This window comes from Monopterus albus, unplaced genomic scaffold (genome assembly GCF_001952655.1).
Source record: "Monopterus albus unplaced genomic scaffold, M_albus_1.0 scaffold257.1, whole genome shotgun sequence".
Lineage (NCBI taxonomy): Eukaryota > Metazoa > Chordata > Actinopteri > Synbranchiformes > Synbranchidae > Monopterus > Monopterus albus.
In genome coordinates this window covers 181770-206170 of record NW_018128137.1, presented here as the reverse complement: position 1 = coordinate 206170, position 24401 = coordinate 181770, and the positions used below count along the sequence as shown (strand labels likewise).

At 42.1% G+C, this 24401-nt stretch overlaps 1 protein-coding gene across 1 annotated transcript; it reads left to right on the top strand.

Annotated features, from left to right (window-relative positions):
- The first annotated feature begins 40 nt into the window (after positions 1-40).
- fhip1b (FHF complex subunit HOOK interacting protein 1B) lies at positions 41-23232 on the top strand. Its single transcript, XM_020621292.1, is given in 14 exon segments — positions 41-382; positions 3966-4071; positions 4376-4771; positions 6315-6719; positions 6912-7142; positions 11349-11594; positions 12091-12258; positions 12890-12969; positions 13397-13566; positions 15027-15221; positions 15224-16348; positions 16616-16794; positions 17359-17521; positions 18500-23232. Coding segments are annotated over 12 exon segments (3396 nt in total). The 5' UTR covers positions 41-382; positions 3966-4071; positions 4376-4642; the 3' UTR covers positions 18805-23232.
- Positions 23233-24401: the final 1169 nt, after the last annotated feature.

Genomic DNA, 24401 nt, shown 5'->3' with positions numbered 1-24401 from the left:
TTTGCACTTGTGGAGCAGCGCTGCGGTGGGTGTGAGTCACTGAAGTCGCGTGGGAGGAGTTAAAGTAAGATGGCTGCGGGAAAGCGAAGAGTGTTTGAGAAATCGCTTAATGGGATGTTTATTTGTCGTTAACAGGATGCATAGCAACCCGAGTGAGGGAGTGGTTAATGTGTTAGCTTCCCCGGCTCACTATGGTATAACTTGGCAGTTGTCCCCGGGTTACTTTCATGCTGGTCACCCGTTTACTGCTCTGACATTGTGGAATTCATTAGCAGCTAGTCGTTAGCAAACGTCCGGCGCTAACTTGCTAGCAGCTAGCTAGCAGGTAGCCGTTGAAATCAGCACTTCACAACAACAGTTGAGACATATACAAATATACAAGGTAAGTCATTTTGGAACTACCTAATATTAAACTACAGCAGATATTTCAACTAGATAGATGAACTATACATGGTTGTCATTTCTAAGATAGCTAATTATCTGCAGAATCAACTAGCTTGCTACATCATCTCGCCATTGAAATGCCTTGATTGTTGTTTTCCGGCGGACTCCAAGGTTTCGCCTGGCTAATATGGTGCAAGATGGTGATTAACGGTATAAGATCACATGTAAAGCTCAGATGCTAACACGATAACGTCAATAAACCAAGTTTAAAGGCAAAGTCTTGCTGTTTGATGGTTGCTCCAACGTGCGCGAACATCTGTCAGAGTCGGATGGAGGCACAAGAAAACACAGTGGTGATGGATGTTTGACTTTACATGACTGCCTCCTTCAATTCAATACGTGGCTGTTGTTTTTCCTGAAACTTAGACACAAGAAATGCTTTAGATTTATCAATAGGGCTCAATTCTTCAATAATATGTGATCTAAATACTCAAAAGCCGAGTAAATCACTTTTCATGAACTCTTCACTTCTCACAGTACTTTAGGTGATTATGGTAGATGGGGTTTGTACTATGAATGCTGTTTGAGAATCCACTGATGTGTTTCAGCACAGAGTATTGAAAACCTTCAGATAGATATATGCTTTATTGATACCGAGGGAAATCCAGGTGTCCAGTAGCAACAGCAATTATTACCAAAATCACAGCACCCAAAGTAAAGAAATGCATAAAAGTGTAAGACTAAAATCCAAGGGGAAAAAATACAAGATACAAGTATAAAAAATGCTATATATGTATATAGAGTAACATGTGCAAGGTACAGAGCATACATAAGGTGTATATAATAAGTAAATGTGCATGAGGTACCTGTGTAGAGTGTGCAAGAATGAGCATTATGTGCGAAGGTAAAAACAAGTCAACAGTGCACAGTGTAGTAGTGTGGTATCATTGTGAAGTGGGATCATAATACTATGCTTTCATATGCTGAAAGCAGCAGATGCTTGGTCAGATTTGAAATCTAATGTTACTTTTATTTGTTTTTGGTCCCATATTTCCTGATTTAATTGAATTCTTTCCTCAGTTGACTTTTGACCTCACAGTCTTCCTCAACGCTGTTTCCAAGATCAAGAATAAGTTTTCTATTTTTAAGATGTTTTTAGAGCCCAAATGACTTGCCGATGAATCAGTTAGCCAGTTGACTCAGCTGCAACAATTTAGTTGATCAGTTGTCCATAGGTTACTTTACAAGCAAAAATCTCAAAAGAGTGTGGCTAATTGTTTTCAGCTGGTCAATACTGCCTTTTCAAACTTCTTGTATGGCTGCTCTGTATTAACACAAATGTAAACACTAATGTATGTGGGAAGTTTGATGCTTGACATAGAGTATAAAAAAGACATAATTACATGAATGGTAATAGGGAAGGTATTAGTTTCAGCACTGAAACCAAGACATCTGTATCTTGCAAAATGTATGTTGCCCAACCCTAATCACCACATCAGGGCAGTTACTGTAAACTGTACACACTTATAAAGTGACAACGGTGGTTGAAGGTGGGTTGAGAAGCTGTTTGTCCTAGTGAAGGCTGATGGTTATTGAGAAGTATTTGTTGATACAACAGATCAGTAAATACATTGTCGTGTTTACACTTCATGGTGTGACATAAAAACTAGCTATATCACTGTGGTTTTAAGATATATGAAGCAGGTGTCTGTATCAGCTTGTGTTTGTCACAGCTGTTGTTCAGAGCAGATTTCTATCACATTCTTCCTGTTGCTGCTGCAAAAACAGATGTCATCAGTGTGAGTCACTGAAAACGGCTAATGACAGAAGTATAAATGTGAGGACTGTGAAGGACAGAATTTGCACAGACTTGGAGCTCTGCCTATTTTCCCACCTGTGCACACCTGGGAAGCTCCTACAAAAACAGTGGCTGTCATTATATGAATTGGGAATTTAAAAAACTATTTGGAAGCAAGCTGTTCTCCACTACCAGTCAGAGCATATCTTGGCCTTTAGACTTTATGGTCTGAGATTATAACAGTCAGATGAGCTGTGCTGTGGTGTGTTTGATCACTTATCTTTGACAAACTCTGTCTCTTTATGAAGGCAGCCACCCCATAATGGAATCTGTAGTTGAACTTTGAACTCATTTATGGGTGTTTTTATGATGCTGCTGCTGCATGTGACCTGAAAATACATTTTGAGTTTCTGTCTGCAATATGCTTCATATTAGCTGCACAATAACATCAGAACGGTAGGTGTGAGATGCTGAGGCAGACTGGCTGGCGTGCATTTCAGGTAACTGCTTTAATCATAGATGGACTGTATTTCCAGGGAGCTTATTTTCAGATCCATTTTACTTTAGATAAACTCTGTTTGGACTCTTTGTGGGTTGATTTTCTCTCCGCTTTCATGGCTGGGTATAGATGAACTCATTCATTAAGTAAAGGAAAATACTGAATAAGGCATGTATGTTACTTTTGAACCTGTCTTTTCATTGCTGTTGATACAGCTGCTGTATGAGTAATAAGAAAGGCATGGAGCCTTATTGATTTTAAGGGAGTCAAGCAAGAAGTCATCAAATCTCTTTCTTGTGTGTGTGACCCAAGTTCTTTTATTCAAACACTTGGGAGATGAAAGCAAACAACTTCACAGAAATAGATTTCAGGCATGAGCAAGCAGCGGTTTTGACATTAACTTTGAACTAAATCACAACTTTAACCTGAAAATCAGCCTTTTGAGTATCAGATAGGCCTGTTGGTTTGAACTGTGGTTCTGAAAGTTAGTAGCTTGCTCCTTCATACAAGACAGCAGCTGTAATTCATTGAAAAATAGGCATTCCCAGCCAATCCAAGCCGGCATCAGGCGAAAGGCGGGGTACACCCTGGATAGGCCGCCAGTCCATCGCAGGGCCAATACATAGATGAACAACCACACTCACACCTACGGGCAATTTAGAGCCACCAATCAACCTAAGCCGCACGTCTTTGGACAGTGGGAGGAAGCTGGAGTACCCGGAGAGAACCCACGCAGGCACAGGGAGAACATGCAAACTCTGCACAGAAAGGTCGCGATGAAGCAAGAAATGTGCTTGAAATCTGCATCTCTAATAGACATGTTAAACAGAAGGTGCACTGACTGTAGGTGGACTTAATGGTTTCCCTGGTAACAACATACTGTAGAGGCTGACTTGTGTATGTTTGCTTGTTGCACAGAAAAACCACAGAAGCTCTCCAGCACCAGTGATTTACTGTATTTCTGAATGAGTGGGTCTGTTGTAGGACTGGACACAGGAGCTCGTACCACCAAGCCAGTTCAACTAAGTCTGACTAACTTCACTGAGCCTAACATTTGGGAGACGACCGCTCTACCCACTGCACCACTGTCGCCTCCCCCGTAATCTTTGTGCATTTAAAATACAGTGCTGATCATGTAGCCTGTGGGCTCTCAGTTTGTTAGAAAAACAGTTTTAAACCAGAGTGACCCATGGAAAGCCTGAAACAGCACAGCACTATGACTGCCCTATAGAAATATGTATTTATTTTTTATCACATTCATGTCAATTCTTTTGTCCCTGTCAGGATCCTGTAGGAACGATCTCTGGTTTTCCAACAATCTGACTGGTCAGTCATCAGGCTGTTGGCAGGTTTTGATCCCATCCTCTGAAGTTAACCTGCTCCGGATCAGGTTAGCCCATGCTCCTTAAGTTACCATAGTGATCTAGCCTAATTAAAGCCAGCTTCGTGGAACCAGAAAACCTGAGCTAAGTTAACTTGATAACTTGCTAATCCCACTTTGTGATTCAGGCCACAGGACAATATGTGATGACGTGGATTTAGCTGTACAGTTAAGTTAGCTATCGCTTCAGTGAGTTTGGCTGCATGAGACAATTTCATACTATTTTGTAAATGAATGAGTCGTTACTGGAAATAATTATTTAATAGTTTTTTGCACCGGTGTGATGGAATATCTTTCTTGTTTGTTTACACAGCACTGACTGACTATGGAGTGGTGTTGGCTTCAGACCGGATGACAGGGACAATAGGGAGGACTGGGTCACACAGTTTCTAAAGAGGCAGTGACGTTTTCATAGACATATACTCACTGGCAGTGACAGACTGTTCAGCCAACCTTCTTCGTCTCCATCTCTCTGTTGGGATTCAGTTTCTCTCCCCTTAATCCTCCCCCCACATTCTGGAGCGCCTTCTCTCGGCTTGGAGTTTTTGTAACTTTTGACCTGCCTCCCACTGTGTCCAGTATGAGCTGGCTGAGCAGGTTGAACCCGCGGGGTCCCGGGAGTCGGTCTGCCCGGAGCGCCGCACCCTCCAGCCCCTGCATTGCTGACCCAGAGACCTGCCTCATGGTGTTTGAAAACCACTGGAGACAGGTAAGCTGTAGACACACCTCTTGCTTTGAATTTTAAAATTAAAACACATTCATCAGAAAGCTTTACAACCTCATTATGAAAGTACTTACTGTAACTGCCGTCATGCAGTAGAGCATGATGTGATCACTTGCGTGTCCTGTTAAAATAGATGGAGTAGCAACAGTTAGTTGCTCTAAACCTTTAAAGTTAAACCTTTTCACTGGATTTCAGCTATTTGCATCGAAAGTCTCACTACTTTGAGTCCGACTCAGTCAAATCTGAGCACATTCATGATGTACACACTTTGATTCATTATTGCTTATACTTTGTGCAAATATTATTAAATGTCTGCAAGAAGTCACAGAAAAGAATATGATCCTTATAGCTCTAGAACTTAGCTATGAATCAACATATTTCAAGGTTATACATTTGCATCAGATTCATAGTAATCCAGAGATAGTTGTTTGCAAATCCTTGGGTACAGTACAAACAAAAACTGCAAATGGCACATTTGGAATACTGGAAAACAAGTGTGGATGTTCACGCTTTCAGTTGGCTGCGTCTTAACTGATGAGAGCAGTCAGTCTACTCTAATGGTGAGACTGGACTCGTGTCCAATGACTGACTGAAGGTTTTATAGGTTACAGAGATCAGCCACTGCCCAATAAGTACTTTTGCTCTGAGGCAACAAGAGACATCTAAGTCATTCTTGTTGGTCTATTGTGAGTACAGCCCTGCAGCCTCACTCTGTGTAGACCAAATACAGTTATATCTGGATTTCAGCTCCTACAATTACCAGACATTTCAAGCAGCTACAACACAAAGAAGTGCGTCTCTTATCTGCACAGGCTGTACACAGATCTGCAAATTCATCACTGTTATAGTCATGCTGACTGGTGGACCTCTTGACACATATCATGAAACCCTGGCTTGTCGATCTGCTCATTTGTTACACCCCTTTTATGTCATTTTGTCGCATTCTATCAAAAGTAAAAGAGCTGCAGTGCCAATACTTTGTGATATCTGTCTATGCATTTTAGAATTTTGTTTGCTAACATTTATAAGTTTAATTTCAATATTATTAAGGGTGCAAAATGCAGCCAACACGTTTTTCAACACATCAAAAGTAGCTGAGATTTTTAGATTTGGCTGTGCATCTGTCATCCATGACAAGACGATTTTCACACATTTTCATCTTGTCATAGTAGAAAAAGCACAAAAGTTCCTAAGACCATTAGAGTCTAGAGTACCATTCAAGTGTCACTGTTGTCTCTGACCCAAGTTCATTGCTCATATAATGATGATGCTGCCACTATGACAGGGAGCCACAGACAATACCAAAACCCTGAAATCAAAGCAGCTAAATGAAGTTCAGCCATCGTTTATTTTATTATTGACACCTGTGACGTCAAAATGTGTTATATGAAAAAGGCTTTTAAAACAAAGGGAAACAAAACCTGTTTAGAACTCAGTTGAAATGGGCCACACTTGTTTTTTTAGCTCTTTGTAGAGAGACAGCAATGTTAAGAGTTAAATATTACACTAACACTCTTATTTTGCTCAGGTCTCTTGGGTGCTGGAACAGCGTGAACCTTCATCTTCTAGCGACGACCTGATAGCAGTGAGGAATCACACTGACCAGATGTTATGTCTGCTAGCGGAGGAGCGGTCTGCAGAGGGCTCCGATAGCGGTACCAGCCTACCCCCCATGGGCCCCATTCTGCAACTGGTGGTCACTGAGAATATTATTGAGCGCCTGGTTCAGTGGCACCTCCACCGCGGCCTGGACCCAGACAGCCAGGGGGCGCTGCTCAAGCTGTTTGAGATGCTCATTGGCCAATCCCAGCAGCCTCTGCTGCAGCAAACTGCCATCCTCCACCCCCTGCTGAGGCTGCTGGGAGCGTGCTCTGACCCAGAACTTGGTTGTCCTTCAGTCCTGGAGAACAGCTTGGTACTGCTGCTCAATCAGGTACACAAAAACCTACAGTCTTCTCTAATGTATTTGTGTTGACTGTCATCTAAACAGCTGGAATCATTAAACTCCACCCACTGACATCATTTTCTCTCCTAGATGTAAACACCAAGTGACTGCCATGACAGTACTGTAGTACAATTTTTTATTATTATTTTTTTTTTGTGTGTCTCTTTAAATCCCCACCAGGTCTGTGTGTCCATGGCCCGGCAGCCTGTGGTTCTAGAGATGCTGTTCCGGGTGGCACCAGCCCAGCAGGGCTCCACCAATCTGCTGATCTTCTCCCTCCTCGTGCCGTTCATTCACAGGGATGGAGCCATCGGACAACAGGCCAGAGATGCGCTGCTGCTCGTCATGGCAACCTCAGCCAGCCATGAGGCAGTAGCATGCTACATTGCTGAGCACTCCTACTTCTGCCCAGTGAGTGATGGCGCTCGTGAAATCTCTATTGTCATGGAGAATGTTGTATTGTAGACATGAGCTGTGGTTAGCGGTGGGGCTAAGTTTGAACTTGTCTGTGCATTGTTTCTTTCAATATTCTAGGAGTTTTTCCCCTGTCCTGAGGTTCTTGCCTCTTGGAGAGCTTCCGCTGGAAATGATTGCTTTTGTGGGTCTAGTCCTTACTTTTGGTATTTGATGATTTGTTTTTTATTTTATTTTATTTTTTTATATGGTTGACAGGTGGAAAATCACCCTTAAATCAGAGCCCCTTAAGAAGCCGGTGAGGTAGACCTTCTTGACTCACATTAAGGTCTTCATTAGGGGTGTGATGAGATCTCATGCTGTGGGATCTCGTGTTATTAAAATGTGATAATACTTATTTGAGGCAGAAGCTGTCTCGTGATATCAGTACATAACAGAACCAGAGCACCAGCCAGTATGACGGAATGTGATGGCGAAGTGATGGTACCTTCACAATAGTCTGGCAAAACCACAACCCCCTGCTGTGCTTTAATGCACAGGGCTGCATTGGTTAGGGGATGAGGAGTTGCAGTGAGAGCATTGTAGGTGTGTATAATATGCCCACGTTATGACATTTACATTTCCAGCCTGTAGGTTTTCGCTATGTTTCGGTCAGCCATATGGCTAACGTAGCCTCCTCTACCTTAGCACCAATTCTACCACCAGCGTGTTGGCACTGGGAGATAAAATACATAGTTTAACATCCAGTACAAAGGAAAATGCATGGCGTGTCCTTATGGTGCATTATTTGTGGCCCAAATGTGACAGTGAATAGCAGTGAATGCTCGTGCTAAACAAAAGAAACATTCGTTGGGTGTCCATGTTCCAGATTGTTCCCTGTGCGTGACTGGTCAACGCCTTCGTCGAATGATGTCACCATCTGGTGCGGTGCACTGAGGGTGAAAATAGCATATATGATCACACACAGCTTCAATTAGAAGACGCTCATGCAGAGTTAAAATGTCTGAAGAGACTCATGAGAGAAGCCAGTCAGTTGAGCTGGTGACATTTCCAGTGGCAGCATATTGTTCTGTCTTTGACTGCATATGGTAACTCGTACTTAGAAAGTAGAACTGAAGTGACATTCATCACAAGATGATCAGTTCAAACATTTCAAAATACACCTGCATTGTTTGGCATTTTGGGACTTTCAGTGAATATTTCTTAGAAACAGTGTTAAAATATCACCTGCCTCGTTCTCGTGAACCCATTATCATGTATCATCTTGTCTTGTGAGCTGAGTGTCATCACACCCCTAGTCGTTACTGACTGTTGTTGATGACTTGCATTTGATTGTTTATGAACATCCTCTGTATCTTTTTTGGCTTCCTTTCATCTAAAGCTAAATCTCCAACCTGTCTTTTTCTTGTTTGATCCCATGTTAGGTGGTTTTATTCCACTCGTAACTTGCCTGACTTAAATCTTAATTACTTTCATATGTACTACTGCGCTTAGTTAAAATATCAGACCCATCTCTAATTTCAATTCAGTTTAGCCTCTGACAGAGAAGTACGATGTACACATGGATATGACCCCTGCATTTAATGATAAGATAGTTGTTTGGCTTGTTTCGACACCGCTATTAAGCAAGAGAGGCTTGTGTATGTGTGTGTGTGTGTGTGTTGTCTAATTGTGATGCATCAGTGATGCTGTGTGATAGTGGAAGGGGAAGGAGATGACCATGCATTCTGATAAACCATTTATTCTTATCCGCATCCTCACAGCTCTGACTCAAAATAGACTTCCTGTAAACATCTTAAAACACTGCAGCATTTACAATGTTTAAGATAGACAGACACACTGAAAATCCTCTGCCTCATACACACTCCTCACTGCCAGAGCATGTGAGCAGAGCACAGAGTGACTTCTTTAAAAAGGAGGGAACTATGTGCTGCTCCACTTTCCTCCCATACCATTCACACCACAAGCCTGAAGCATACATCTGTGTTTTGCACAGTCATCCAACACCTTTCAGCCAAAAAGCAGCCATAGCGAGCTCAATAAATGGAGGTCCTAAAGTATGTTAAAAAGGAAACTGAAAGGCCATACAGGTGTATATTTTAATTTAATTAGGCCCATTGATTCGTTGAATTTTACATGTGAATGTTTGTGTTACCATCCTCGTTACATAGACCTAACTGTAATTTGAAAAAAAGTAGTCCTGGTTCTATAGTTATTTGTGATGTAAGGCAGCGGTTTAGGTTAAGTGAAATACATACAGATGTTTTTCCCCTTTTTTGGAGCGAGTGGGTACAATGTGAGTTGAGCCCTGAGTGATGATGAGTAGGGTGGCCTGGTGTGAGTTTGAGCTGGAGGGCGGTGCAGGCAAACAGCTCGGTGAGCAAGAAGTGCAAATTCTCACCGCCCCACTTTGCTCATATGCTCTGCTCACTGCTGCTTCACACAGATCAATAATGTCTAAACTACCAGGGAGGCTAAACAACACTTCTGACAGAAACGTTACCACATGATGGAACATAGCAGTTCAAATATCTTGATGGAAAAAAAGATCTTTGATTAATTTATTTGTGACCATATATAATGTACATATTTACCTATTTTCAAATCAAATCAAATTTTATTTGTATACTGCCAAGTCACAACCGAAGTCATCTCAGGACACTTTACAAACTAAGGTCTAGACCTTACTGTTATCAATATTATTACAGAGGGAAAACCCAACAAATCCCTCTTGAGCAGCACTTGGTGACAGTGGGGAGGAAAAACTCCGACAGACGGCTCTTGGCTCTTTCACTTAGTCTGTAAATGAGAATAAAGTAGGAAGATTTTGAAGGCAGACCAATGTGTAGTTTCTTACAGTTACCACTAGATGTGATTGAAGGGCTATATTTCACTGATTGCACTGACTTGATGGATATTATTGTGATGGTGACTCAGTGTGATGTGTGTGTGCACATGCATTTGAACATCAGGAAGTTTCTAAATCCAGCCTTGACTGCCAAAGTCCAGTCACAAACGGCAGCATTTTCACTTCAGAACTGCATTATGACGGTGAAGGCTGCTGCGTGACGTGTATGTCTGTGTACAGTAGCTTGCTGTGGTCACAACACTTGTTTTCTTCTACCTGTTCACCCTGGTGATAAAGAGCTGGCTCAGCTATTTTCTGCTTGTCCTACTTCCAGTCTGACCTAGTTACTGGTTAAAGGGAGCAGTGAGGGTGGCATTAAAGACCAAGTGTTCCTCTGCCGCTCATTCTTCATACACACTTTGTTAATTGTGCTGATGGGTCCAGGTTTCTCCATGTAAAAATACATTTTCATTAGTGTCACCAGCTGCAGTCAAAGCACTGTTACAGTACACGAGGGCTTTTACCTGCAGTGTAAAATGGGGTCTTTTCTATCATATTGAGAATTGAGTTTATTCAAACACTTCATTAGGATTGCAGTAGTTAGGTGAGCTGTTGTACACAAAGTATTCAGACTCCTTCACCTTTTGCACAGGTTGCATTGTAGATATGATTGGAAATAGACTTCGCTCATCAATCTACACTCAGTAATACATAATGACAAAGTGCAAGAATATTTTCTAGAATATGGTAAAAATCTGAAACTGGAATCTTTCATTAACAACAATAATTAACAACAAACAATTCACTACTATGTAGCTGACCCTTTGGCGGCAGCTTGGAGTCTACTTGGGTAAGTCTCTACAAGCTTTGCACAGCTGGATTTGACCAGTTTATCCTACTGCTCCCAGAAGATCCTCTCAGCCTCTGTCAGATTGGATGGGTGCCTTAGTTTTATTGCAGGGGCCTACAGAGAGCTCTTGGACTTGGTTGGCTTGGTTTTTGTCCTGTGAATGAGCTGTTCCTAATATTCTGATCTCATGTGCTGTTTTTAAATAGACAGTACAAAAATATATATATACAGCCCTGGGGAAAAAAAGGAGAGTCCAGTACAGCACCATCTTTAACTATAACTTCAATACTAAACGTATAATTGATTTGACAAGTTTCAGTTTCAGCTTCACGCAGGTAGCTGTTGTACTAGATTGCATGCAGTGGTACAGGTGTACCTAAGGTGTTCCATGAGTGCACATACACAGGTCTGAATACGTTTGTGAAAGAGATTTCAGTTTTTGACATATAACAAATTTGGGGGCTGTAGACAATCAGTGCTCTTACCTGAAGTCTTTCTGTCTCAGGTGCTGGCGACAGGCCTCAGTGCTCTCTACTCCTCTCTGCCCAGGAAGATTGAGGTTCGAGGAGACGACTGGCACGCCCTACGGCGGGAGGACTGGATGTGTGTGTCCTCACTTGTGCTGTTCATGAACTCGCTGGAGTTCTGCAATGCTGTGGTGCAGGTGGCTCATCCCTTGGTTCGCTCCCAGCTCCTGGACTACCTCCACAATGGCTTCCTTGTACCAGTCATGGGCCCTGCCCTGCATAAGGTAGGAAATGGATGGCTTGTAGAAACAAGATCACATCTACTCACTAGCTTATTCTTTAACTATTTTTATTTAATAAAATTGTTCCCAAGTTTCTGTTTTGCAAGACCTTGAGTACCTGCATGACTAGATAGTATCTTTTGTTGTTTATAATTTGAGTAAACTGACCCTTTCAGTAAAACAGATTGAGGTGGCTGACTAAAATATGTACCCAATGAAAATTGACTACTCTGTTTATGGCCCCATGAGTCACTGGAAGACATTTTTATGGTGTGGTTAAAAAAAATTAGCAACCACCACTGGAACAACCGTCTTAACTGGTTTGTTTGCTCGACTTTCTTCAACAGATGTCAGAGTTTGAGCCAAAGCAAACGGTTCTTCCAAGTGGTTTGAAGACAGTGTCTCATTGCCTGTTTTTAATCTTAGCCTTCATAATATTCATAGAACTGTCACATTGCCTCCTTTCACAGTTTTGATGCAAATGTCTGTGTTTTTGTAGTCGTCGGTGGATGAGATGATCGCCAGCACCGCCTACCTGGACCTTTTCCTGCGCAGTGTTACGGAGACTTCCCTCCTCAAAACCTTCCTGCGCTTCATCCTGCTGCATCGCCATGACAATGACACCATCCTGGACACACTGCTCACACGCATCAGCAGCAATTCAAGGGTTTGTATACAATACTGTATGTATGTGTCTGTGGTTGGTAGGCCCTCACATGCACCCAGTAGTGTGGGAGGTGTGTGGGCTGAGAGCAAAAATTGATCGAGTGACTAAATATTTGGTTTCTTAGAACAAACATGGAAAGTAAATGTCATGAAGTCTGTTGCCTATATTGTTTGTCTTGTTGAACACTGTTTGTAGCTGGGAAAGCAATCCAGAGTGAAATGTGTGGACATAATCTTCAGTTACTTAGATTTTGATTCCTACAAACAAAACATGATCTGTGGGAGACAATAATGGTGTTTAAGAGAAAGAAATAGGCCTCATTATTGTATCACGTTGCTAGTTTCTCCTTTTGAAAGGCGAGTTTAAATATCTGTCTTTCACGATGACTCATTTCAACGATAAAAAAAAGATTTCAGTCTGAAGAGAAAATGAGGCTCTTTGTCTTTTTGGACATTCTTTGAAACGACACAATGTATTTATCAATAAACCTTTGTCAGAAACTTTCTAATGGGCCAACCTTGTGGTTATATAGTAAAATGCTCTGAACACATCACAAACTAAACAAAATACTTACATGTTCATTAGCATTAATATAATATATATTCCTTTTTTTAATATGTGTGCTTTGCAGCTCTGCATGGTATCATTGAGCCTCTTCAGGACTCTTCTCTCACTGCACTGTGAAGACATCATGCTGCAGCTCATTCTCAGGTACTGAGGCACATCGGAGCTTCTATTTTTAAGAACAGTCAGAACACAGATCTAGTCATTTATTTGCATGTTCCAGTCACTATTGGTAGTGGTTGGAGGATTCTGTTTTTAGTTGTACGCTCCAGGTTCTGTGAATGACTGTTTACCTGTGTGAAACATTTACATGTTGGGAAATAAATACTTTGTGTCACTTAGATTTTTTTTGACCTCATCTCAAAGTACTGAAAAATTAAAGAAGGGGATATTTTCTTTTTCCTCTGTCTCCAACCCTCATTGATAAAGAAATTATTGGGCCCAGATACAAGCATGTTGCGAACATCCAAGGCCGGTTTTACCTTTTGTAATTGAGTCTTCAGGACCAAGACAGATCATCCAGCTGCCAGCAACTTTACATGCAAATGTAGGAGTTTGTGTGTTTGCTCCCAAGGTATCTACTGCCCTGCACCCATGTAATGCTGAGTCAGCGTCGCGCCATCAGGGAGATCGACATATATGGAAAGTCAGCAGACAAGTTCCTGTCACTGATCCCAGAGTGCTGCCGGCTGAATGTGGCATCATCTGCTGAGCGGGATGAGGACAGTGCATCCTGGGGCAAAGGTGAGCAACAGACACGCATGGAACAGAAACGATGCAATACAGCTGTGGTTGTAAACATGAAGTGAGCAGCTGTTGCTATGTGAATGCTCAAAACGCATCTTTTTCTTTTTTTACTTGGTGGAATCGTTTTTGTCAACCATAATTAGCTTCTTCAGGTGCCATTTTCCCACCTCTTAGGATGGAAAACACAGGACATGCACATCCAAAACATTTTTACCAACAAAAGGCAAAAAGCAAGAAAATTGTTTGCACAGTGTGTTAAGCTCCTAGTAATGTAATTAAATAGCAACGTTTCGATCTATGGCGGTTAATGCCATCGGTGTGAATTTGGTGCTGCAGATGGTTGTCTCTTTTTCGTATCGGACACAAATTCCTTGTGTGTGTGTAACATGCTTGGCCAAATAAAGGTGATTATCCTTATTATCCTTATCCTATACAAGATCTTCATCGGGCATTATCAAACAGGTATTACACTGAAAGGCACACAGGTGTTTTCAGTCTGAGTCATTTGAAGACAATCTGCTTCTAAATGGAATCAGTCAGGACAGAACTAAAATACACTGTTCGAAAACTTCCCACCAGAGGAGCAAAAGACAACATGGGAGGAACAATCAAAGGCAAATACGATACAGAAAAAAATATAAAAATACAATAGAAATGTGCCTTTCAGTGTGACGCATGTTTGATAAGGTGATTATCCTTATTATCCTTATCCTATACAAGATCTTCATCGGGCATTATCAAACAGGTATTACACTGAAAGGCACACAGGTGTTTTCAGTCTGAGTCATTTGAAGACAATCTGCTTCTAAATGGAATCAGTCAGGACAGAACTAAAATACACTGTTCGAAAACTTCCCACCAGAGGAGCAAAAGACAACATGGGAGGAACAATCAAAGGCAAATACGATACAGAAAAAAATATAAAAATTGCGCCTTAACCACTAGTCTACCAGGGAAGTTTGTATGTTTGATAATACCTGATGAAAATCTTGTACAGATCGAAACATTGCTGCTACCGGGAGCTTTACACGGTGTGCAAACCTTTTTTCTTGCTTTTTTCCTTCTTTGGGGGGACCATTTGGCATAGACAGAAATCTGTGAACATGCCTGCAGAACCCTGTAGGTGTCAGGGTTGATACTGTATTCATCCATACATTTAATATCAATTCGGCTGCTCTGGTCAGTAAGGGAGGTGTGTTAGCAATAGGCTAGCGGCTGTGTTTTGGTTTTGCCTTGTGGTATGAAAAGGCTCAAAGCTCAGACAATAGGAGGGAGAACACGTGGCTTGACCCTTAGCATCCCTTTTAAATAAGGCTATGTATAAATACCACATTAACTAACATCAAACCTCACTGTTATGTGTCTGTTATTTAGACAGTACATTTTATATGATGCAGTCTTACAGATGGTGTTTGGAAGTTGATGCCTGTTTGCATCTTCCTTTTGCTGTATTACAGTACTGAACAGTCCCAGCACAGAGTCTCCAGCTCCACCTAGACCCAGCACCCCATCCCGCTTAGCTTTCTTCATCCGCCAGCAGAGCATTGCAGGAGGATCAGGAGTAGGAGGCCCCTCAACCCCCACTAGTATGGAGCCACTACAGTCAGGTCCTTCCAGCTCTCACTCCCTGTCCCCTGACAGCCCGATGCACCAGCAGCAGGGGGGGTAACCGCGCTCTCCTCCTGGGCCTGCCGTGATTGGTCAGCACCCTATGATGGCGAACACCCCTCCCCAAGCACAGCCCCTCAACCCCCACCTCCCCCCACCTCCAACCCCTCCATGGCTATGTTCCCTGAGCACTTCTCTTTCCAGCAGGGAGGAAGCAGTAACTCCCCTCCAGGCCAGCAGAGGACGGCCATTGTGGCTGCAGCACGGTCTGAATGGAGCAGTTCAGAACGGGACAGTGGAGAGTGGGATGTCACAATCGGCAGAAACAACTGCATCAGCCTCACACCGCGCTCCAAGAAACGCAGCCTGCAGAGAGAGGAGCTCCCACCAAAGCCTGTACCCCCTCTCATCCCATCCTCCTCCTCTTCAGCAACCCCTTCATCCACTTCCCACCCAATCTCATCCCCAGCTCCCCATATTCCCTCCTCTGCCATTACTGTTAGCTACCAGCCCATGTATAATGGAACGATGGGACAGGCTGATGGGTGCTCAGACAGTCGTGATAGAGAACTGGAGGTAAAGAAAGTGAAGAGAGACTTGGGGGAGCAGCAGTATTTGGATGAAAATGCCAATCAAAATGGGTCACTTGTTACTTGCCCCTCCCAAAGCTGCACCACTCTCCCACAGTCTATCTTTAGTAACACTGACATTGGTGATGCAAAATCTCTTCACCCTAACCTGATTTCATCTCAGAGCTCCATTACCCAGGCAGTATCTGACACCAAACTGGTGACCAGCGACACCTCACACAGCACGTCCTCGCATCTTCCAGACGCCAGCCAGTTGCAACAATCTGTAGAGAGTCTCATTGAGGAACTGCTGGAGCAAGCACCAGGAGACCCACAGCTCCCCGGAGATCCAAACGGTCAGGACATCAGCATCGAGGCCTTCACACAGGAGCTGAGCGAGCTGGAGGACCAAGTGAAGGAGTGCAGCAGAGCCAGCTGCCAGCAGGAAGAAGCAGCAAGTGAGTCCTTGACTGCTGAGCAGCAGCAGGAGGAGGAACAACAGCTGTCTTCAGCTGAGGAGGCGAAACCGATGGGTGAAGCCAAGGGAGACCTCTGTAGTCCTGCCAGACCACTAAATCAGCCTGCCTCCCAGCCATACACTAGTGAGATGTCATCTGCCATACAAACAACAGGCCAGGCAATGCATCTGATAACTTTATGCTATAATCCCCAATATGAGTTTGTTCCCCACCCCCCCACTATAATGCTACTGCTGTTATCTCAGCTCCTGGGTCAGTGTTGTCTCTTTGCCATTTCACTTGTTTGGAAAGCTGTCAGATGCCTCTGATTTCATCCTGAGTTTGTTCACTTGCAACGCAAGTTGTGTTCCACTTTTTCATTCAATGGCCCATTAATCTTTCTCTCTGCAGGTCCATTCATGGTGGTTCTGTTTGCCAAGCTGGAGAACATGCTCCAGAACTCGCTGTACGTCAACATCCTGCTCACAGGCATCATGGCCAAGCTGGCCTGCTACCCTCAGCCTCTCCTACGCTCCTTCCTTCTCAACACCAACATGGTCTTCCAGCCCAGTGTCAAGTCACTGATCCAGGTACACTGCACCCTGCCATCTATGCCCTCCTTTGAGCTTAAGTGCATTACATTTCACAGGCAGGGGCTCAGTATTAACTAGAGACAAAAGATTCTGTATTAGCTCTTAAAGTGGTGACAGTTTTAGGTTCTTGTTTTTAGGCATAGTTGTCCACTTCCAGCCCACCTTACTTCTGTGCTAGTTTCTGTTCCAAAAGCATCAGGCCCACAGTGATATTTGCATAGCATGTTTCCAAGACACTGTAAATGGACAGTACTGCACTGGACAAAAAAAAAAGCCCATTTACTATCATGTGGATGTGAACTCTTTAAAATAGCCCCGTCCCCCTTCCTCTAACTCCACAACCAGAGCACTGTGGTAGTGGTAACATTCTATGAAGAGATGCTTGAATACTCAGTATCTTTCCCTTTAGCAGTTATTAATATTGTAGAGTGGATGAGCATTGTGGCCTCTAGACTTTTAGTTTGATCTTCAGTCTTAAAGCTTTTAAAGTCATAAGTGAATTTTATTGACCCAAGTAAGGAATTGAAACAAGACACTCAATTGTTCCCCAACTCTTCTCAGGTTCTAGGTTCTGTGAAGAACCGCATCGAGGCTTTTGCAGCGTCCCATGAGGACTTCCCTGCCATGCTGAAGAAAGCCCAGCAGTATCTGGTGGCCCGAGGGAAAGTGGACTGGAGCGACTCAATGGCAGCTGTTCCCCCACTGCGTCGCTCTGATTCACTGGGTGAGTCCAGAACCTGGACCAACTGCACTTACACATACAAGTGCTGCAGATACCAGCTCAGACAGGTTAGGCTGAGTTTTGCTGGGAACTGAAACACAATCAGCTTTCCTCAAGAGTTTGTAAATGTACCTTTAAAAGAATTAACGAAAGTGTTAATGTCAAGTTACATGATTTTTTTTAAACAAACTGCCAAAGCTTGGAGGAAATAATAGTTAAAATTAATCTGAACTAAAGGTCCTTAGTTAACTGAGTGTTCAGTTTTGAAAGCTCCAGAAAAAGCAGACCTTGATTTCAGATTCAGTTTAAAAGGAAGAGTTCTGGATTTTTTAACGTTGTTAAAACAATAATAATGTATCCCTATGTACGTGAGAATAGTGCTTCGGTGTTGTCACTACTCCTACTGTCCACCCAGAACATCACTACACTCAGACTCAAATGAAGCATCAGCTGTTCCACTGAACTAATTCGAGTCGGTATCTTTCAAAGTTGATTCAGCTTTATAGAAACAAATGTTAGCATACCCTATTATATCTCACATGGCCATATAATGATAACAAGCGATTGTAATATTGATTAGTGCGAGTTAATAGCCAGTTGCAGGTAATAGAGCCTGCACCCTGCTACTACAATGTGTCCCTCAACTGCAGTCCAGCACAGAACTACTAACCAGAGAAACAAAAAAGGAAAATGTCTTCAATAGACTAACATGTAAAGATACAGACTTGAAATAGCTTGGCTGTGTTTAAGTGTAGGACAAACTTCGGAGTGAATTTTTGTAGGTAACGAGAGTTTGACCCTCATTGTTTGCAGCGCAGTGGCATTTCAGGTGGAAACATTGGGTTTCAGTGTGGACAGTAGGATAACTGACAATGACTAAGACCTATTCTCATGTACACAGGGATACATCAGTATTGTTTTGACACCACAACCATTCCTTTTCCTACCGTGGGTCATAAATTTAATGTTTTGGTCTTCCAGTGAAGAGTCGTAAGCCATCTCTTGGAGACCTGATTCTTCGTCACACCAACAGCCCAACTCGGGCTCGACACGCCGCTCAGCTGGCACTCGCACACGTACGAGATAGCGGCCAATCCCTGCACAGCGCTCTGTTCAAAGGTGGTGGTGGAGCATCTGGCCTGGAGAAGCAAGCTGAAGCACTGCGGGTGAAGAACGCCGTCTACTGTGCTGTTATTTTCTGTGAGTTCCTGAAAGAGCTGGCAGCCCTGGCTCAAGAGCACGCCGTCAGTCTGCCCTTCCCTCGCAGCCAGGAGGCAGAGGAATAGATGGTAAATTACAGCTCCTCCATTTCTTTGTTTGGGCTGTAAAAGGTTTTACAGTTCTCCCATCACCAGAGGACAGACTGGAGCACTGAGACTTGTGTCACTGAAGTGGCTCATCTGCAATGACAGAGAACAAAGCGGGAGGAAATCAGTGGCATTACTGCACCAAAATCATTATAGGACACCTATAGGACTGAACAATCTTCCTTATCTGTAAACCTGTATAATATTGTGCATATCATGTTCTATATTTGCATTGTACGCACTGAAAATCTCAGTGAACTCTTGAGATTTGGGAGATCATACATACACATACCATGTCATGGTATAATGTGACACAGTAAAGCCACAAAAGAAACAGGTGCACATACTGGTGCTAGTCGATCCTCTATCTTTTAAGCTGAAAGGGTGCTTTAAGGTGGCACCGAGGAGAGGAAGGTTTTAATGCCAACAAAAAAGTATGACAAACACCAAAAACTGGCAGGAGAACAATGAAAGTGCAGGTTAGTCAAGCAAATACCAAGTGATCCAATCAGCTTTGCCTCTCTCTGTGTTTCATCGTCAAGCAAAGACTGGCCAAGAGAGAAAGTGCACAGAAAAACAGCCAAGTGTTCCCAGTAACCTTGGAGCACCACAAGTGTCCGTTTTGTTTTTAAAAGGCTGCTTTGCTGTAAAGCCTAGTTATTAATGAGTAGGACATAAACAGGAGAGTGGCGCTACAACGTCTTTCTGTTAATCAGCATGGCAACCACAGATGTACTGGAAGAGCTTGAGGAATTAATGCCATTTTTTAATATTTTGTTAGACCTGTTTGTCTTTCACATTTGCGCCATTTTGTAGACATATCAGGCATATCTGTCGCTGTGTACCCGAGTTCATTTTAAAAGAATGACTCCAGCTATCCTGGTCATCAGTAAGCCACTGAGCTGTTGCCACAAGACACTGTGAGATTGAAGAGACAGCACTGCTTTACAATTGATCTCTTTAGTGTCATTTGAAGGGAGCTGAGATTCTGCAAGGAAAAGGAGAGAAGGGAAGGAATGTTTCTCCAGGGAGCGTTGGCGTTATTTTCACTTACCTTGAACTGACAGTTGGAAAAGGTCCTCATGAGGAATTCACTGATTTTTCTTTAAACAGATCTTCATTCGAGCTGTGACCTTGTAAGAACCGGTCCCCACTTCAGTTTTTCCATTTGCGTTTTAGTCAGCTTCAACCTGTGAGTCAGAGCAAATTGAACATATAACTGTTCATCTAAGAACTTAACATGCTGCTATTTTTTTTTTTTGACACAAACACCCATTTTATTAGCTTAATGGCAACCATGTCATCATTTCATTGTTAGGTACCAAGGATAAAAGTGGAGGAGTTAGTGGCAGTGCAGGGATCAGCATTTAATTTATCTTCTTGCGCCTGAGGTTTAATGTTGCAGCCAGTGTTAATTTGTTGAGCAGCCTTTTGAGGTTTGGAGTCGTTGCTTTCTGCTAGTTTTCTTTAAGGGCCATTATTTCTTACTAATTTTCTAGATTCTTTTCTGTAAACTCCTCAGAAAGTTGAACCTGTAAAATGAAGCACTACCTGTATGACTGCATTGTAAATAATTTGGTTTTTGTACACACACTAACCATTCTCTATGTTTAGCAGTAGAGAAACCTCCCGACATCCTGCAAAGTCTCTTATAAAAGTGAAGGTCACATTTTTTAAAATAACTTTCATATTCTAAGCAACGTCTCAGCTTTCATCTTAGTGGAAATGTAGTACATCCCTGCTGTAACTCACTTTTCTATGAAGTTTCTAGACATTTCCTAATACCACCCATTTGTTTTTTAAATACTTACTACAGGTTCTGCATGCCAATTAAAGTCAGGTTTAGAATTAACCAGTAATTAAATAATGTAGAGTAAGGTGTCTAGTTTGTTCGACAGTGCTGAGCCTAAACTAGCTTCCACACAGTAGGTTTTAGTGCTTAGGGAGTCGTCAGCCGGCAGCGGCGACAAGAACACATTTCACGCTGAATGTTTGCACTATGCCAATTATACTGGCAGAAGAAATCACTTCTGTTTTTACTCACTGCCACCTGTCTGTCCATCTCTTCACCCAGTCTGCTGCACATCAGCGTTCACATTAATGCCTCCTTTGTACAGAAACAGACCAGAAGGTCTCACTGCTCACCAGGTTCCATGACTTTTGCGCTCAAGATTGTAGTTTTTAAACAAGCCTATTTTTACAATCGCTTCTTTTAGGTCATATTTTGAGCATCACAGTTAATGCTCCATTTCTCAGTACCGTCATTACACTAAGTAGTTTCAGTGCTACATCCACAGACACCAAAGACAATCACTCACGTCTCTCTATTGAAGCAATCAGACAGTTTTATGGTACACAATATGAACACTGCCGTAAACCTTGTTCATGTAGCACTTTTCAAACACAAAGTGCTTTCAAATGATCCCACAAAAACGATGCCAATCCCCAGCGTAATCGAGTTAACTGTAAAAGTGAAATGGCCAAATGCAAGGCAAACATTAAGGGATGGATAAAGCTGTACTCACCAATTCACTGGTGCTGCAATTTAGTGAGAGGACAGAACCGCCGGCCAAACCTACAGTATGAAAATAAGAACCAAGCCGTAATAAACCTGAACTATTAATTACATGATAAGTCTGTCTGTTGTTTTACAGGGCAGGATGTGTTTTTAAGGTTCAGCCCTAACTTTAAAGCTGTTCGGTAAACCTGAGTTGCTAGGTCCTCTGTGCTTGAATTTTTTGTGATGTGGGTTTTCGGCCCACCTGTGTGCACTTCCTCCAGTCATTTTCCATTGCTTAATATTTGTTTGTTTGGTTTTTTTATGCCTGCCTGCCTTTGATTTGACAGAATTTGTAATGGGCTGTTTTATAAGGGATTATTTCCTACCAGGGACTTTGGCTTCTTCCTGAAGTTGTCAGATGACTGTAAGCAAATAACAGTATAGTGCACAACACAACCCACACAGTGAAATAAAACAGGGAGTTTGTAAAATACAATGAAGACCTCATGGTTAGTGTGGTGGATTACCTAGCTTTATGGAAGTGGCTTTTCATACTCCTTAAAAGATGAACAGCAGCAAATGGCTTCCTCTGCCCTCCAGTTGTGAGGACACCATTGGGAATCATGGACAGTCAGTTTGAAACACACAAATACTGACTTAAATATACACTGGAGAAAGAGCTGTCTGATTTTAAGAATGCAGCAGCTACCACAGCTAGATCCTGAAGCTAATGCATAAATGTATTTAACTGCACTTCCTCTAATGGCCACCAGATTTGGAAAAGGAAAAAAGAAACCAACTTAAAAATAGTTACACAACAACTTAGGGCTCAAAATGTCAATCTTATGTTTTTCATTGTGTTGGCTTGATAAACAGGCGTCTCAGCCGTGGTGGTTGCACCTTGCCAAGTTAACTTCAGCTCTACTAGACTCCATTTATCTTTGTTTGGTTACATGATTTTTTTTTTTGACTGTTAACTGACAAAGATGGCGACGAGTGAGAAACCCAGAACTAAGCTTCAAAAATTGAGTAATGTCACTTTTTGCTGTCTGCATTTTAGACAGTTGTACAGTATTTAAACACTACAGCCGACATGTTGGTTAAACTGAGAGCATGTCAAGTCTTGAGTTTCTATGTTTTGTATGTTAGAGGATACATGCAGACAGCAAGTGTTCAACTGTCACTGACTTTCATTTGACTTGGAAATATAGCATGGCCTTTTGTTTCAGCCTGGGTTAAGACTTGCTGTTGCTCTGCCCCAACAAAACATCAAATTAGCTAAAACAGACATGTATATTGAAACTGACAGCAGCAACAGATTGAAGCAGCGTGTCACATTAGGGTTCCACTTTGCAACATGTTTCAGTTGCATGTGTGTGTGTGTGGTTAGACTATTTCTCCAAGTGAGTTTGACTGAGAATATTACTAGTCCAACAGTTTTCACTGTTTCACACTGTGCGTTCAAAGGACTCGCTTTCTAATTACAATTGGTTCTTATAGCCAATATTCTCACACATGTACACTTTGTGCCATGTTTGACATTGACTTGTAATAATTTGTAGTTGATTTGTAATGCTTACCACAGGACGTACAGTGTCTTCTCACTCTTCTTTTTGAAAGCTTTGGCTTCTAAGTTTGATTTCTCCCCTGTGATCTATGCAAAACATGCTGTAATGTCCCCTGTTTGAAGAAGAAAAGATAATGTGTAAATACTGTAAAGGGAAATGGGTCAGAAAGGCAGTTATGAGGAAAACCAACAGAACAGAATGAAAATTGTGTTAAGTTGATGTACTGATGAATGTTGTCATATTTTTCTATATTTTGAAATCATCACAAAAGTGGGGGAAAGCTGTCAGAACACTACAAAGGGAATGTTTCTATTAATTTATAAATTCTTTGCCTAGCAATATCGCTTTTGTCCTGGTGTCCTTTTTTTGTTATGTGACTGTATGAACTTAACCCTGAGTGGTGGAATCTTCATTTAGGCTCCATGTACACCATCATAACTCTAGCATGATAAAACTGCAGTTCCCAACCTTTCTGGCACATCCAATAAGTAAAGTCTTACTATGACCCCTCACTACATGTTGCTTATGGTCTCAGTGTGAACAGAGGTTCAACCAAGTAGAGATTCTTCTTCTTTAACTGTTAAGGATTTTTAGAGGCTTTACAAGCGGAAATGTTCATATACAACTAGAAACAGCAGAAAACTACCACAAACATGAAAAATATACATTCTTTTGTAAATGGACTGTATTTTATATAGCGCTTTCTCACAGTGTGTTGCACTGGCCAAAGCACTTTACAGAAGATCATACACCATTCACCCATTTACACACAACATGTATATTAACACTCACCGCACAGATACCAAGTAAGGTTAATTGCTCAGAGACACTTAGGCATTCGGGGAGACCGGGAGTCAAACCACCAACTTGCTGGTCACCTCATGAGCCACAGCCACCTGTTTGTGTAACAGAAGTATCTGGTGACCCCTTATTTTTTTTTCTAGGGACACTTGTAACTAACATGTATATTAACACTCACCGCACAGATACCAAGTAAGGTTAATACAGTCTCATGTAAAAGTTTAGGCACCCCTTGATAAATAACAGATTTTGGTGATTTTTTATTTGAACAGATGTTAACACAGTTTCTCTTGGAAATGGAAAAAATGCACAATATTTTCTGCAAACAGTGATGCATAGTTACTTCTTATGCCATAAATTGAACAAAAATAAAAAATAAAAACATTATTATGGCATGGTGCAAAAGTTTGGGCACCCTAAGAGTTCCAGAGTCTCAAAGTCTCTCACAAGGTTTCAGACCTTAATCAGCTCATTAGATCTGATGCACAGCAACAGCTGTCATTGGTAAATGCCAATTTCAAAGCTGTACAAATACCTTGACTCTTCAAACCTTGTGCACACACTTGTGGACACCCAGCAACCATGGGTTCCTCTAAGCAGCTGTGTAAGACCCTGAAAATGAAAGTTATTGATGCCCACAATGCAGGAGAAGGCTACAAGAAGATAGCAAAGCGTTGTCAGCTTGCAGTTTCCACAGTAAGAAATGT